General features: G+C 49.1%; 1 protein-coding gene across 2 annotated transcripts in view; it reads left to right on the forward strand.

Moving 5' to 3' along the window:
- The first annotated feature begins 1,236 nt into the window (after window positions 1–1,236).
- Arl8b (ADP ribosylation factor like GTPase 8B) overlaps window positions 1,237–13,603 on the forward strand; it is a 36,786-nt gene continuing 24,419 nt past the window's right edge. The window contains exons 1-2 of one of the 2 annotated variants that reach the window (XM_042679946.1): window positions 1,245–1,334; window positions 1,368–1,523. In XM_042679946.1, coding sequence (XP_042535880.1) covers window positions 1,401–1,523 — 123 coding nt within the window. In that variant the 5' untranslated portion in view covers window positions 1,245–1,334; window positions 1,368–1,400. Of the gene's footprint in view, window positions 1,524–13,603 lie in introns of both variants that reach the window. The other variant, XM_042679945.1, reaches the window with a different exon arrangement.

Genomic DNA, 13,603 nt, shown 5'->3' on the forward strand with positions numbered 1-13,603 from the left:
TGTCTGAGTGTACTGGGCATCATCAAATCTCAGTACCTACCCAAAGCAGTACATCTCTATGGATTCTATTTCCCACCGAGCTCATATTCTGAAGTACTAGGAAGCGAAGACCCCAGTCTCCTGAGGCCCAGGGAGGGACCCCGTTCAAGTAATCAGAGCTGTCCCAGGGAGCACTAAACAAAAAGCTGTGCACCTGGTAGCTCACATCTGTAATTGTAAGTCCTGGCTCCTCAGAAACTGAGATGTGAAGATGGAGGTTCAAAGCCAGCTTGGACAGAGAAAAAGCAGAACTGGAGGTATGGCTCAGCTGGTAGAGCACCAGCCTGGGGTGAAAGTGTAAGGAAAGTTCTGATGTTACCTTTGTCTCCATGTTTGGGGTAGGCCACGGTCACATGTCCATGATCTTCACCCAGTTCAAACATGGTCTAAGGACTCAGAGGCTGTCAGGGACCTGTCTCACTCCAGCCTGCTAAATGCAAAGATTACAGGCAGGAACCACCTCTCCTTTCCTGTGTTGGGAGCAGGAAATGGTTCTCATCTCCCCCCCTCCTTCCAACGTCTTCCTACTTTATAATATTATGATGAAATTAAAACAAATACTTGCTAAAATTCCGCTTTTTGAGGTTTTTGTGAGGCTCTTTTCAATGGGTGGCTATCAAAACCCTGGGAATTTTTGCTGGGCATGGAACCCAAGGTCTTGGGTTACCAGGTACTCTGGCTCTGAGTTACGTTGGCAGTTGTCTGGATCTCTGAGACAGGGTGTGGCTACCGCAGCCCGGGCTGGCTTTGAACTCCTCATCCTCCCCCTCCACCATCCTCCCGGGTGCTGGGATTAAAGGTGTGTACCATGCGTGACTCTGGGCTCAGAGATTTTTTTTTAAAATTCCACAATGAATTCCTTGGAGTCCGGGCATTTTCCAGCAAATCATCAATGAGAGTTTACTGAGGAATGGGACGGGCCAGGGCGTGAATGGGTGAATGGGGGCACGAAGGGGGAAGGACGGGCCCACTTACTACAACCGAGCCTCGCCCCCAGGCCTGGGTGGCGCGCGGTGCTGCCCGGACCTGCCAGCAGGGGGCGCTGCGGGCGGCGGCCGCGCCTGGCTCCCCCGCCGTCGTCGCCGCTCTTGGCGTGGGCACCTGCGCCTGCGCAGAGACGAGCGTGGGGGGGGAGGGCGAGTCATATGACCCGCTGGGCTTCCAGCCTCCGGCCGCCGCCGCCGCCGCCGCCCGCGTCCGCGTCCGTCCGCGTCCGCCCGCGTCGGCCGGGCTCCGGGAGCCGTTGAGGGGAGGGGCGTCCGGGCCGAGGCCCGCTCGAGTGGAGGTCTTCGCCGCCGCCCCGCCCGTCCTCCCGTCGGCCCTCCCGTCCGTCCGTCCGCCCGTCCGTCCCGGCCGTCAACATGCTGGCGCTCATCTCCCGCCTGCTGGACTGGTTCCGCTCGCTCTTCTGGAAGGAGGAGATGGAGCTGACGCTGGTGGGGCTGCAGTACTCGGGCAAGACCACCTTCGTCAACGTGATCGCGGTGAGCCCGCCGCCCGGCCCGGCCCGGCGCGCCCAGGGCCGAGGGGGCGCCCTGGGCCTACGAGGGGGCGCCCGGGGGACGGCGGGGGACGGCGGGGGCGCCCTGGGCCTACGAGGGGGCGCCCGGGGCCGAGGGGGCGCCCTGGGCCTACGAGGGGGCGCCCGGGGGACGGCGGGGGCGCCCTGGGCCTACGAGGGGGCGCCCTGGGCCTACGAGGGGGCGCCCTGGGCCTACGAGGGGGCGCCCGGGGCCGAGGGGGCGCACTGGGCCTACGAGGGGGCGCCCGGGGCCGAGGGGGCGCCCGGGGCCGAGGGGGCGCCCTGGGCCTACGAGGGGGCGCCCGGGGCCGAGGGGGCGCCCTGGGCCTACGAGGGGGCGCCCTGGGGACGGCGGGGGCGCCCGGGAGACGGCGGGGGCGCCCTGGGCCTACGAGGGGGCGCCCTGGGCCTACGAGAGGGCGCCCTGGGCCTACGAGGGGGCGCCCGGGGGACGGCAGGGGCTCCCGGGGCCGAGGGGGCGCCCTGGGACGGCGGGGATGGGGCGCTCTAGGCCATGGGGGGCGTCATGGGTAGGGGCCGAAGGAGAAAGGGGGGTGTCGCTTGGCCGAGGCTCGGGGCTGGCATTGGCCGCTTGTTTCCGGTGGAGGGGTCCCTCGGAGAGCAGCAGCTGGAGGGTTAATTTTCCTGCTGCCGTTGTTGTTGTTGTTACTATTACCGTGTTTCAGGGTTGAGGCTTAGAAAGCCGGCTCCCCGCCCCCCCCCCCCCCCCCGCCCTTGTGCAAAGTTGTGTGGAGCGGGTGGCCATCTCCCCGGGCTCGGGTCCGGGGAGGCCGCCCGCGCGGTGCCCGGCGCGGCGCCCTCTCCCCGAGGGCTGGGCCTTGGGCGGCCCGGCCCTTCTCCGGAGAGCCCGGCGACCCGAGAGCCGGCCGCCCGGGACGCGGGCCCCGCCCGGGAAGCCGGGGCGGGCGGGGGCGCCCCCCCAGCCGGTGGGCGGCCGGGCCCTCGGACCGCGCTCGCCGGGGCGGCCGGCCGGTGGGGGAGGAAGGGTGCGCCCGCGTCCACCGGGGTCCCGGCGCTTCGCGGAGCTCCCCGGCGAAGAGGTTCGATCTGCAGTCAGCCGGACCAGAGTTACCTTGCAAACGAGGAACTGGGCTGTGGAGGCTTTTTCTCCCTGGAGAAAAGCGTTAGGAGCCAGGAGCCCCTGGCTTACACCTGTAACCCTAGTTAGCTGTTCAGGCTTGAGATCTGAGGATGGCAGTTCGAAGCCAGCCCAGGCTGGAGAACCTGTTCGAGAGACTCCTGTCTTCAGTTAACCAGCAAAAAGCCAGAAGTGGAGCCGTGGCTCGCATGGTAGAGCACTAGCTTTGAGCGGAAAAAGCTCGGGGACAGTGCCCAGGCCCTGAGGTCAAGCCTTAGTACCGGCAAAAAACCCAGAACAACCACAAAAAAGTCCCGTTGTCCATCGTGTCTTCTCTGCCATGAAACATTTAAAACCTGTATTGTGCTGTGAGGGCTGGAATACAAGTTTTCCCTGAGGATTTGTATTTGGGAGAAAGACGACCCTGAGAACTTCTATATAGTGCCATGTTGAGCAGTGATTGAGTAGAAGGGTGTTTCTTTAGTTTTGTTTTTTTAATTGGCTGGGAAGAGTTTTTCCTAGTTTTTATTTAGAGTCCAGAAGTTGTTGTGACTCAGGTTTAGGCTTGTACTCGCCAGGGATGGGCTTAGAACTGCCCCCAAAGAGAGGTGGCAGCCGTTCATCACCCTTTTGGGTGACTGTTGAAATCCTTATTTAACTGAGACGAGCTGTCCAACTGGTTTGGTTACCAGAGTGATTCAGACAGGGCTGTCTTGTTGGAGAACATGGTAGCGAGGGACTCTCAGTCCCACTCGTAGAAAGAAATTAAAAATTACTTTAGTATTACGTATGTAAATAAAGTTTGCCTCATCTCCAGCTCCTTTTTGTAATGTTACTGCTTTTTTCCTTTTCTTTCTTTTAGGACTGACTTTCTCAACAGGTGTTGAGTGTATAGCAGAGTGTAGTTTGTGACTGTCACCAAAAGTAATACAGAAAATCAAACCTCAGGAAAAACATTCCTGTTAGATTTTGAACATGATAAAGGAAAAGCTAGGCTTTTATCTGTGTAAGTGATAAGAATTGGAGTTACCTTGTAAATCTTAAACCAGACAAGCTTGAATTACAGTGAAATATATAGTGAAATCAGTTGTATCTGTTGGAGAGGGGGAACTATGTAGAAAACCTGAAGCTGAGTGAACCTTTGAGCATCTTTCTAGTAATTTTTATGCTTACATCTCAACTCACAGTATAGCGTAATGTGCACACTAAGTGTGAACGCTTATATCAAACAACTGGATTTGAAATCTGTACCTGCCATTTCCTTCCTGAGTCTTAGCTTTCTTATTACTAAATACAGATCATAAATATTTCTTTTGGAGTTGTGCTGTGGACTGAATGGAATGAAGACAGGTAAGACTAGCTCTGTGCCTGTCCATTGCAGGGGTAGTACAGGGATTCTTTGTAGGATGTACTCCCCTTATACACAAACAGTGGAAAATACTGGGCAGGGAATCAGCTGGGATTGTTTCGTTTGAATCCAGAAGTGGTGGCCCAAAGTGGGCTGCAGTAGTGGATTTATAGCTTGTGTTCAGTAATCACATTATACCTCTGCCTCTCTTTGGCGTTTTAGTATTTTACTGAACAGCAGCAAAACTTGTGCAGTGCTGTTGAATTCACAGTGACCCAGTGGTTCTATTTCTGGGTCCAGTTGTGGGGCCTGAACTCTGGGCCTGGGCGCTGTCCCTCAGCTCTTCAGCTCAAGGCTAGCACTCTACCACTTGAGCCACAGCGCCACTTCCAGCTTTTTTTTTTCTTTTTGCGTATGTGGTGCTGAGGAATCGAACCCAGGGCCTCAGGCATGCAAGGCAAGCGCTCTACCACTGAGCCACCTTCCCAGCCCAAGTGGTTCCATTTCTGAAATAGACTATTCTTCTAAATTATAATAGTGTGGGTAGGTTCTGTTAAGAAAAAGTGGTGGTGAAGACATGCTTAAGTTGCTTTAGTCATTTCATGTTGTAGGCCTTCATAAAAAATTACCTTGGAACCCATATGTATAACTATTCTTTTTCTTTTTCTTTTTTTTCTTCTTCTCGGTCATGGGGCTTGAACTCTGGGCATGGACACTGTCCCTGAGCTCTTCAACTCAAGGCAAGAGCTCTACCCCTTGAGCCACAATGCCACTTCTGGTTTTCTGGTGGAGATAAGAGTTTACTTTTTTCTATTAGGAGATAGTCTCACAGGGACTTTCCTGCCTGGGCTGAGATCCTCTGATCTCAGCCTCCTGAGTAGGTAGGATTATAGGCATAAGCCACCAGTGCCCAGCTAACTATGGTTTTTCAATGAAAGTATTTACCAAAGAAAAAAATACTGGACTGTACTTGGCAGTGACCTTTTGAAATGCTGAAAAGGGATACCTTAGTGAATTTCATACTACTTCTTTTCCAGCCCTTAGACTCTAACTAATCTGTGATTGTGTTTGAAACAGAGTCTCACTGTGTAGCTCAGGCTGGCCTGGAATTCCAAATCCACCTGTCTCTCAGCCTGAGTGCTGAGATTACAGCACGTGATATGTGGTCTGGTCAGTGATTCTTAGAGTCTAGATTGAGGATGAGGAAAACACTAGTGAAGGATTATAGATTTTAGATAGAAAGTGAAATCGCAAACAGAGCCTTTACAAAAAAGGAACTGCACAATTTATGTATTTTGTACAATACATTTGTTTGTTTGTTTGTTTGTTTTTTGGGTCCAGTTGTGGGGCCTGAATTCTGGGCCTGGGCGCTGTCCCTCAGCTCTTCAGCTCAAGACTAGCGCTCTACCACTTGAGCCACAGCGCCACTTCCGGCTTTTTTCTTTTTGCTTATGTGGTGCTGAGGAATTGAACCCAGGGCTTCAGGCATGCAAGGCAAGCGCTCTACCACTGAGCCACCTTCCCAGCCCCAACACATTTGGTTTGTAGAGTCAGAATTGCAGCTTTGTGAGCACTGTTGGCCACTTGAGAAAGTTGCAGCTCCCGTGACTTTCCAGCGTGAAAAGGTTGAGACAGACAAGCTTTTTGTAAGTATCAGACTTCAGTGTCTTAAATTCACCTTAAAAATTAAAAACAATGTCATTGATTTACAGGGTTTGTGAAGATGAACTCACATAGCTATTCAGTCTTAAAATTCTCAAGGGATTTAAAACAGGAATGATAGCTCATTGATGCTGTTACTTTATTAAGAGGTACTTGATGCACATAGTGCTCTCTTGTTTTGGCCACTGTATAAAGAAACACCACTACCCTTGCCTGTGCTGGTGAGTGCCTGTGCAGGATGATGTGCTGCCCATTGCTTTTCTGACAGTTATTGCCCAATAAGCCATGTGTCTATATGTGCAATGCATATTGAGTAATCCTGGAAGGTTTTTGTAGGTTACAGTAACTGAAATAAATGGTAGAATTTGCAAAAATATTATAAGGTAAACTTTTATAAATGTGTTTTTAAAAAAATAGAGAATGTTACAATTTTTTTCAATGTGTTTGCTTTTTTTTTTTTTGTGCCTGTCTTGGGCTTGAATTCTGAGTTGGGGCACTGCCCTTGAGCTTTTGTGCTCAAGTCTAGTGTTCTACCACTTGAGCCACGCCTCTGCTTCCAGCTCTTTTGCTGGTTAATTGGAGATAAGAGTTTCCTGGAATTTCTTCTTTTTTTTTGGTCCGGTTGTGGGGCCTGAACTCTGGGCCTGGGCGCTATCCCTCAGCTCTTCAGCTCAAGGCTAGCGCTCTACCACTTGAGCCACAGCACCACTTCTGGCTTTTTTCTTTTTGCTTATGTGGTGCTGAGGAATGGAACCCAGGTCCTCATGCATACAAGGCAAGCGCTCTACCACTGAGCCACCTTCCCAACCCATCCTGGAATTTCTTGACTAGGCCAGCTTTGAACTGCCATTCTCAAATCTCAGCCTCCTGAGTAGCTAGGATTATAGGTGGAGTCACAAGCACTTGACTTTATTATTAGCATTATTTTATTTTATTTTTATTTTCTTGTGAATCCTAGGGCTTGAACTCAGAGCCTGGGCACTGTTTCTGAGCTTCTTTTGCTCAAGGTTAACACTATGCCACTTGAGCCACAGTACCACTTCTGCCTTTTTCTGTTTGTGTGGTACTGAGGAATTGAACCCAGGGCTTTATGCATACTAGGCAAGCACTCTACCACTAAGCCACATTCCCAGCCCTATTACTTTTTTTTTTTTGATGGTCGTGGGGCTTGAACTCTGGACCTAGGTGCTGTCCCTGTGCTCTTCAGCTCAAGGTGAGCACGCTACCACCTGAGTCACAGTGCCACTTCCGGTTTTCTAGTAGTTTATTGGAGATAAGAGTCTCATAGACTTTCCTGCCCGGGCTGGCTTTGAACCGTGATCCCCAGATCTCAGCCTCCTGAGGAGCCAGGATTACAGGCCTGAGCCACCGGCGCCCGGCTCTGTTACTTGTTTTTTAGGCTGCTCTTTTACTGTGTAATCCATACATACTATGGAATCCATACAGCCCTCATACTTTTGGTCTTTCTGCCTCAGCCTCCCACGTGATGGAAGGAGAAGTTGTGTACAACTTGTTGCTAACTGGAAAAATATTCCATGAAGAAGTTTATAACTGCAGAGATTTAGGAAAATATGCTATTTGGGAAGATGATGGAGGTCTGAGTCTTTGCTTTCTTTGAAACAGGGTCTTGTTATGTAGCTTGGGCTGGCCTCTTCCTCTTGAATGCAGGGATTATAGCTATTTTCCATTGTGTCCCGAGTAGTCTTTTTTTTTTTTAAAGAGTGTTGTGAGTTTCACTGAGTAGTCTAGTTTTATAGATGTGGCTAAGAGAGCCACAGGACTAAGTGAAGTTCCAAAGCAATAAAACTAAAAAGTGGCAGAGATAGACTTAGAATTCAAGGTATTAGCCTTTTAAAAGCTAGCTTAGGTTAGAACCAGAGCTTTGAATTGGGAGATCTTAATCCTTTAAAAATAGTTTTCAGGTGGGCCCTGGAGGCTCATGCCTGTAATCCTAGCTACTTAGGAGTGTGAGTTTATGAGAATCATGGCTCAAAGCCAACCTGGGCAGCAAAAAACCTGAAACTCTTATCTCAAGTAATCACCAAAAAGCCAGAAGTGGAGCTGTGGCTCAAGTCAGGACACTAGCTGTGAACAGAAGAGCTCAGGGACGGTGCTCAGGCCCTGAGCTGAAGCCTCAGGCTGGGAAATTTTTTCATATATAATATAGTTCTTGTTTGATTTTCTGTAGAGTTTTTGTTGTTTTTGCAATGCTGGGGGTCAAATGTAGGGCCTCAAATAGTCTAGGCATTTGCTCTGCCAGCAAGCTGTGCCCCTGCCCTTTGGATTTGTTTAGCATTGTAAAATATAGGCTTTCATAAACATGGACATTTGAGGGTTGTTATCTTTATGGACCTGAATTACGCCTACCTTGTGTACTGTTGTGTGTGTGAGTTATGCATACATTCTGTGTACGGATTAGGTGGAACAATGTATGCAGTAGGAATAATGGAAACTCATGTTTAGACATTTAGAGAGCTATCTTACCTGCCACTGTCAGTTACTGAACTACCTTTATTATGGAAAATGCGGAAGTAGTTTGAGAGAGAGTGTGTATGTGTATGGGTATGTGCGTGTGCGTGTACCAATCCGGGGGCTTGAACTCAGGGCCTGGGTGCTGCTCCTGATTTTCTTCCCCCTTAAGGCTACTGGTTCACCACTTGAATCATGTGATTTCACCATTATTGCCTTTGGATTTTCTTCTCTTCCTAATTTAGGATTATATTGCCTGTCACAATTGTTACCACACTTTGTCTTTGTCCCTCTTAGAAATATAAGTTCCACAGAGATGGGGCTTTGGTTGTTTTATGATGCTGCATCCCAGTGCCTGCTGCATAACTAGCTGTTTAAATCCTGAGAAAATGGCTATGAGAGCAACATGCATACTTTGCTTAAACTGTGAAGGAAGACTCTGTGAGTGATGGTTCAGAAGTGGGTATCCCGCACGGTCATTCATGTGCCTCATGGCGTCTGTGTGTGCAATAGAAATATTACCTGGCTTTATGATTGGTCCAGAATGCTTTTGCAGTTCCTCCCTCTTGCCCTGGCTCCTAGTGTGGTGTTGGAGAGTCCCTTGAATAAGACTGTTTTCTGACTTGGGCTCATGGCAGGAATTCCTCTTGTGCTGTGCTTGGAGAGTAGAGTGGTTTTCATCCATCAACGAGGAGTAGCTTGGATATAATAGGAGCTCGCGCTTCTCTGATCTTTGGGGAGGGTATGATTGTTCAAGAAGGAACAGCAGGAAAGTAAAGGCAGTCCTGTGCAATCAAGTGGACAGTCAGGAAGGCTAAAGGACAGTAGTCATGTGGGTCTGGAATTCACCTTCAACCTACCCTATAAAATAGGTGAGCTGTTACGAATTTGGGCTTCTTACCTACATATTAATCCTTTTAGGGTCTCATTTTGCCCCTTGATAAACATAACTCTTCAAAGTCCTGTGACTAAAACTAGTTTTGCAATAAGGTATGAGCTCTTCTAGTGCTTCATATTTATTTTTAGCTCCTTTGATTTTTTGTTAGCATTACTTTGTGGATTAATATTGTAGTATCTTTCCTATGAATACTTCCATAGCTTAGTATATCTTTTGGCAGAATATGGAGGAGGGGCTTAAACTTCCTGTGGAAATTAGCAGGATGGATGTGGGGAGAAGGATGAAGGAAGTGGGCCTTCGATGGAGGTGTTTGACTGTGGTGCTGATGTGCAAGATCCCAGGCCAGGGTTCTTGGCCTACAGTACTTTGGTCTGCTGTTGATTGTCTTCCCTCAGATAGGCAGCATTGTCTTGCTCATTCTTCAGGGCCCAGAACTGTGAAGCCTTGCCCACCCTTCCTCCCTCCTTTGCTTTATGACACTTGTCCAGAGTGGTGTGTCCTTTTTATCTGCCTCTACTTCCCCTGGGCTTGACAGTGTGATAACAGTGTGCATCATTATTACTATTGTTGGTGGTGGTGTTTTCTTTTTTGAAACAGGGTTGTACTATGTAGCTTTGAACTCAAGATCTTCCTGCCTCAGCTCCGTAGCTTTGAACTCAAGATCTTCCTGCCTCAGCCTCCCTTGTGCTGGGGTTATGAGATTGCACCACTGTGCTTGACTTGAACTTATTTTCATTTTCAAACATAGTTCTGGGGTGTATATGTGTGTATGGATACAAATGTATATACATACCAGTACCAGGAACTGAAACTTGGGGCCTCAGTTTTCTTGTTCATGCTTTTGCTGTTCTACCACTTGAGCCACGCTTCCAGTAATAGTATATTCTTGATTGAGATCATGTGTCACTCTAGCTTTTTGCTGCATTTTGAAGTCTTTGCCACACGCTTAGCTCTGATGATAGTGAGTGGGATTGTAGGCAGTTCCTGAATAAATGATGATGTTAATATGGAGAACGCATTGCAGTTTGGAACCCGAGCAGTGTCCAGTGACTCAGGATTGCACTTAGAGCTGAGCTTCCCTGTGAAACACTGCTGAGGATGCTGACTAAGGCTTCATAGAGCTTCTTCAGGGACAAGCAGAGACCCAGTGGAAAGGAGGAGCCACAGGTCAGGTGTGGCACAGCCATCAGGATGCTCAGGCAAGAGTGAAGCAAATTCAGGGCTTGTCTGGCGTCTGGCCAGAGTGAGTCTTTAAGGCTCCAGCCACATAGATCCCTGTCTAGGCCCGTGGGTAGACACAGACGTCTTATGCTGATGTGTGCACATACAGCTAAAAGTGTGCTGCTTTGTAGTTTATTTTAGGGAAATTACTAACGCCTATTTTTATGCATTTTGTCTGAGTAACGTTAGTATTTTAAAGCATGAATGTTACTGGATAGTTTATGGTGGTGGATGCAGACACAGTTCTAAATCTGTATGATATTAATGGAAGAGATAGTGATGTAAATTCACAAGGCAAAAGTAAATACGTGGGAGATGGCAAAAGAATTAATAGGTAAAAATCTAGGTTTTAATGTATTGTTTGCAATGGTTTGCTTCCTGAAGTCTTGAAAGAAACATTGTTTTTTTTTTTTTCTTTTTTTTGGTGGTTATAGGATTTGAACTCAGGACTTGTACTTGATAGGCAGGAGTTCTATCATTTGAATTATACACCCAGCCCCCCCCCCCCTTTTTTTTTTGGGTCCAGTCTTGGGGCCTGAACTCTGGGCCTGGGCACTGTCCCTCAGCTCTTCAGCTCAAGGCTAGCGCTCTACCACTTGAGTCACAGCGCCACTTCCGGGTTTTTTCTTTTTGCTTATGTGGGGCTGAGGAATTGAACCCAGGGCCTCAGGCATGCAAGGCAAGCACTCTACCACTGAGCCACCTTCCCAGCCCCACACCCAGCCCTTTTTAAAGACTTTACTTACTGGGCACTGGTGGCTCATGCCTATAATCCTAGCTACTCAGGAGGCTGAGATCTGAGGATCGAGGTTCAAAGCCAGCCCAGGCAGGAAAGTCTGTGAGACTCTTATCTCCAATAAACCACTAGAAAACCAGAAGTGGTGCTGTGGCTCAAGCAGTAGAGCACTCGCCTTGAGCTGAAGAGCTGAGGGATAGTGCCCAAGCCCAGAATTCAAGTCCCACGACCAACTTCCCCCCCCCCCCCCCCAAAAAAAAAAAAAAAAAGCGCTGAGATGGGGATTTGAAGGCTTGGTCTCTTCTCCACTTCCAGGTATCTGGATAACAAGTGTGAACCACCAGTTCTGGCTTTTTTTTCTCTCTCTCTCTCTGTCTCTCTCTCTTCCCTCATCTCTCACCCCTTTCTCTGCCTGCCTGCCTGCCTGCCTGCCTGCCTTCCTGCCTTCCTGCCTTCCTCCTTCCTTCCTTCCTTCCTTCCTTCCTTCCTTCCTTCCTTCCTTCCCTCCCTCCCTCCCTTCCTTCCTTCCTTCCTTCCTTCCTTCCTTCCTTCCTTCCTTCCTTCCTTCCTTCCTTCCTTCCTTCCTTCCTTCCTTCCTTCCTTCCCTTTTCTCCCTTCTTTCTCCCTTCTTTCTCCCTTTCTCTTCCCCTCCCTTCCCCCCCTTTCTTTTCTTTCTTTTAAAACAGGCCCAGGAGGGTGAGAAGGACTCAGTTTATAGCGGGTCTGCCTAGCAAGCTAGAGGATTTGAGTTTAAACCTTAGTAGCATCATCAATGAAAGAGAAAGAAAAAAGGGGAGGAAAAAGTAAGCCTGGCCGGTCTCTAAAGAAAGGGAGGATTGCCTATTCCTTTTATGCTGTTCTTGTTTATTTCAAGGCCTAAGTGGCCACCAGTGGATGTTGAAGTTTCACTAAGCAGCGAAGTTTATTTTCCTGGAAGTGGAATATTTACAAAGTGCTTGTCACCAGCTAGATTTCTTCACAGCTTAGAACACTTCCCTGCATAAGTTCCTTCAAAGAAAGGGAGCTGAACAGCAAGCAACATTAGTGGATGATCGTGTTGGGCCTGGGGATTCTGAGTTGGTTCCATTCCTGCAGCGGTGCCATCCTGCAAGGACTGGGGCAGTGGGCGCTGCGGGCTGGAAGGCGCTGCAGCCTCTTCTGTGCAGAATGAGTCTGTGGTCCTCATTCTAAACGGAGTACTTTTAAAAACATTGGTTCTTCAGGAACACTGTTTCCCCTTTCGGCTTATGTTCCGGCACATGAATCTTGTCTTTAATTCTCTCTTTAGTGAATATTGGATCAGGTATCCAGACTGCATAGATGTGAATGAAAGGGGCCGGGTAGTGGGGAGGGGTTGGGGTAGGGGTGGGGTGGGGTGGGCTGGATATTAATACTGAACACCCAACAGGAGCAGTGTGATTAGACAGGTCGTCTTGCAGGGAGCTTGGCGGTGCACCGCTGATGGGACGTGCTCACAGCCACTTCAGTGGATGGACACATTCCCAGAGGCCTGGAGCAGCGCGAGCTCCTGCTTCATCAGGGTCACCATTCAAGTGGGAACTGTGACATGCTGCTGCATGGGTAGGGATGTTCACTGGGAAGTGAATTCAGATAGGCAAGTGGGAGTTTTCTTAGGCAGTTTTCTGGTCATGGATCAGAGAGGCCATTATTAGAGTGCTGGTAAGGGAAGGTGTAGTGAGCACAGGAAGTGGTTATTAGAGATTTTCATGGTGAATGTTCTTTAGGAATAGAGGTTAGCAGGCAGGAGAGTTGAGGCTCCTAATTGAAAGTGGTTTGCAGAGTGGTGTAATCCCAGGCTGCCTTCTAAAGGAGGTCACTGCCAAGTAGCTCGTTAGTATTCACAGGCAGCGAGAATTAATTAGTTTTTTCAAACGAGTTAGAATTGGAATGGCCACCAGACACTTAATTAGCTATTGGAGAGCAGAAATATGCCATTATATTTCATTTCATTTATTTTTGCCAGTCGTGGGGCCTGAACTCTGGGCCTGGGCGCTGTCCTTCAGCTCAAGGCTAGTGCTCTACCACTTGAGCCACAGCACCACTTTTATGTGTTGCTGAGGAATCGAACCCAGGGCCTCATGCATGCAGGGCAAGCACTCTACCACTGAGCCACCTTCCCAGCCCACCATTATATTTTATAAAAAGTGTTACCTAGAGAATTTTTTTTTTTTTTTGTCGGTCGTGGGGCTTGAACTCTGGGCCTAGGCGCTGTCCCTCAGTTCTTCAGCACAAGGCGAGCGCTCTACCACTTGAGCTACAGCGCCACTTCCGGTTTTCTGGTGGTTTATTGGAGATCGGAGTCTCACGGTCTCTCCTGCCCGGGCTGTCTTTGAACCGCGATCCTCAGATCTCAGCCTCCTGAGTAGCTAGGATTACAGGCGTGAGCCACCAGCGCCCGGCTTACCTAGAGAATTTTTATCTGATACCTAATTGCCAGAGAAAATGTCTTCCACTCAGTCTAATGTTTTTATCTAAATAGAATTTAGGATCCTGCTGTTTGAGGTGTTGTATATTCTCATTTTGTAAAAACTTCCCAATAGTTTACTTGAACAATAAACAGACTTTTGCACTACTGTCCCTCAAGGCAA

Source organism: Dipodomys spectabilis, unplaced genomic scaffold (assembly GCF_019054845.1).
Source record: "Dipodomys spectabilis isolate Male_0828 unplaced genomic scaffold, ASM1905484v1 ptg000054l, whole genome shotgun sequence".
Classification (NCBI taxonomy): domain Eukaryota; kingdom Metazoa; phylum Chordata; class Mammalia; order Rodentia; family Heteromyidae; genus Dipodomys; species Dipodomys spectabilis.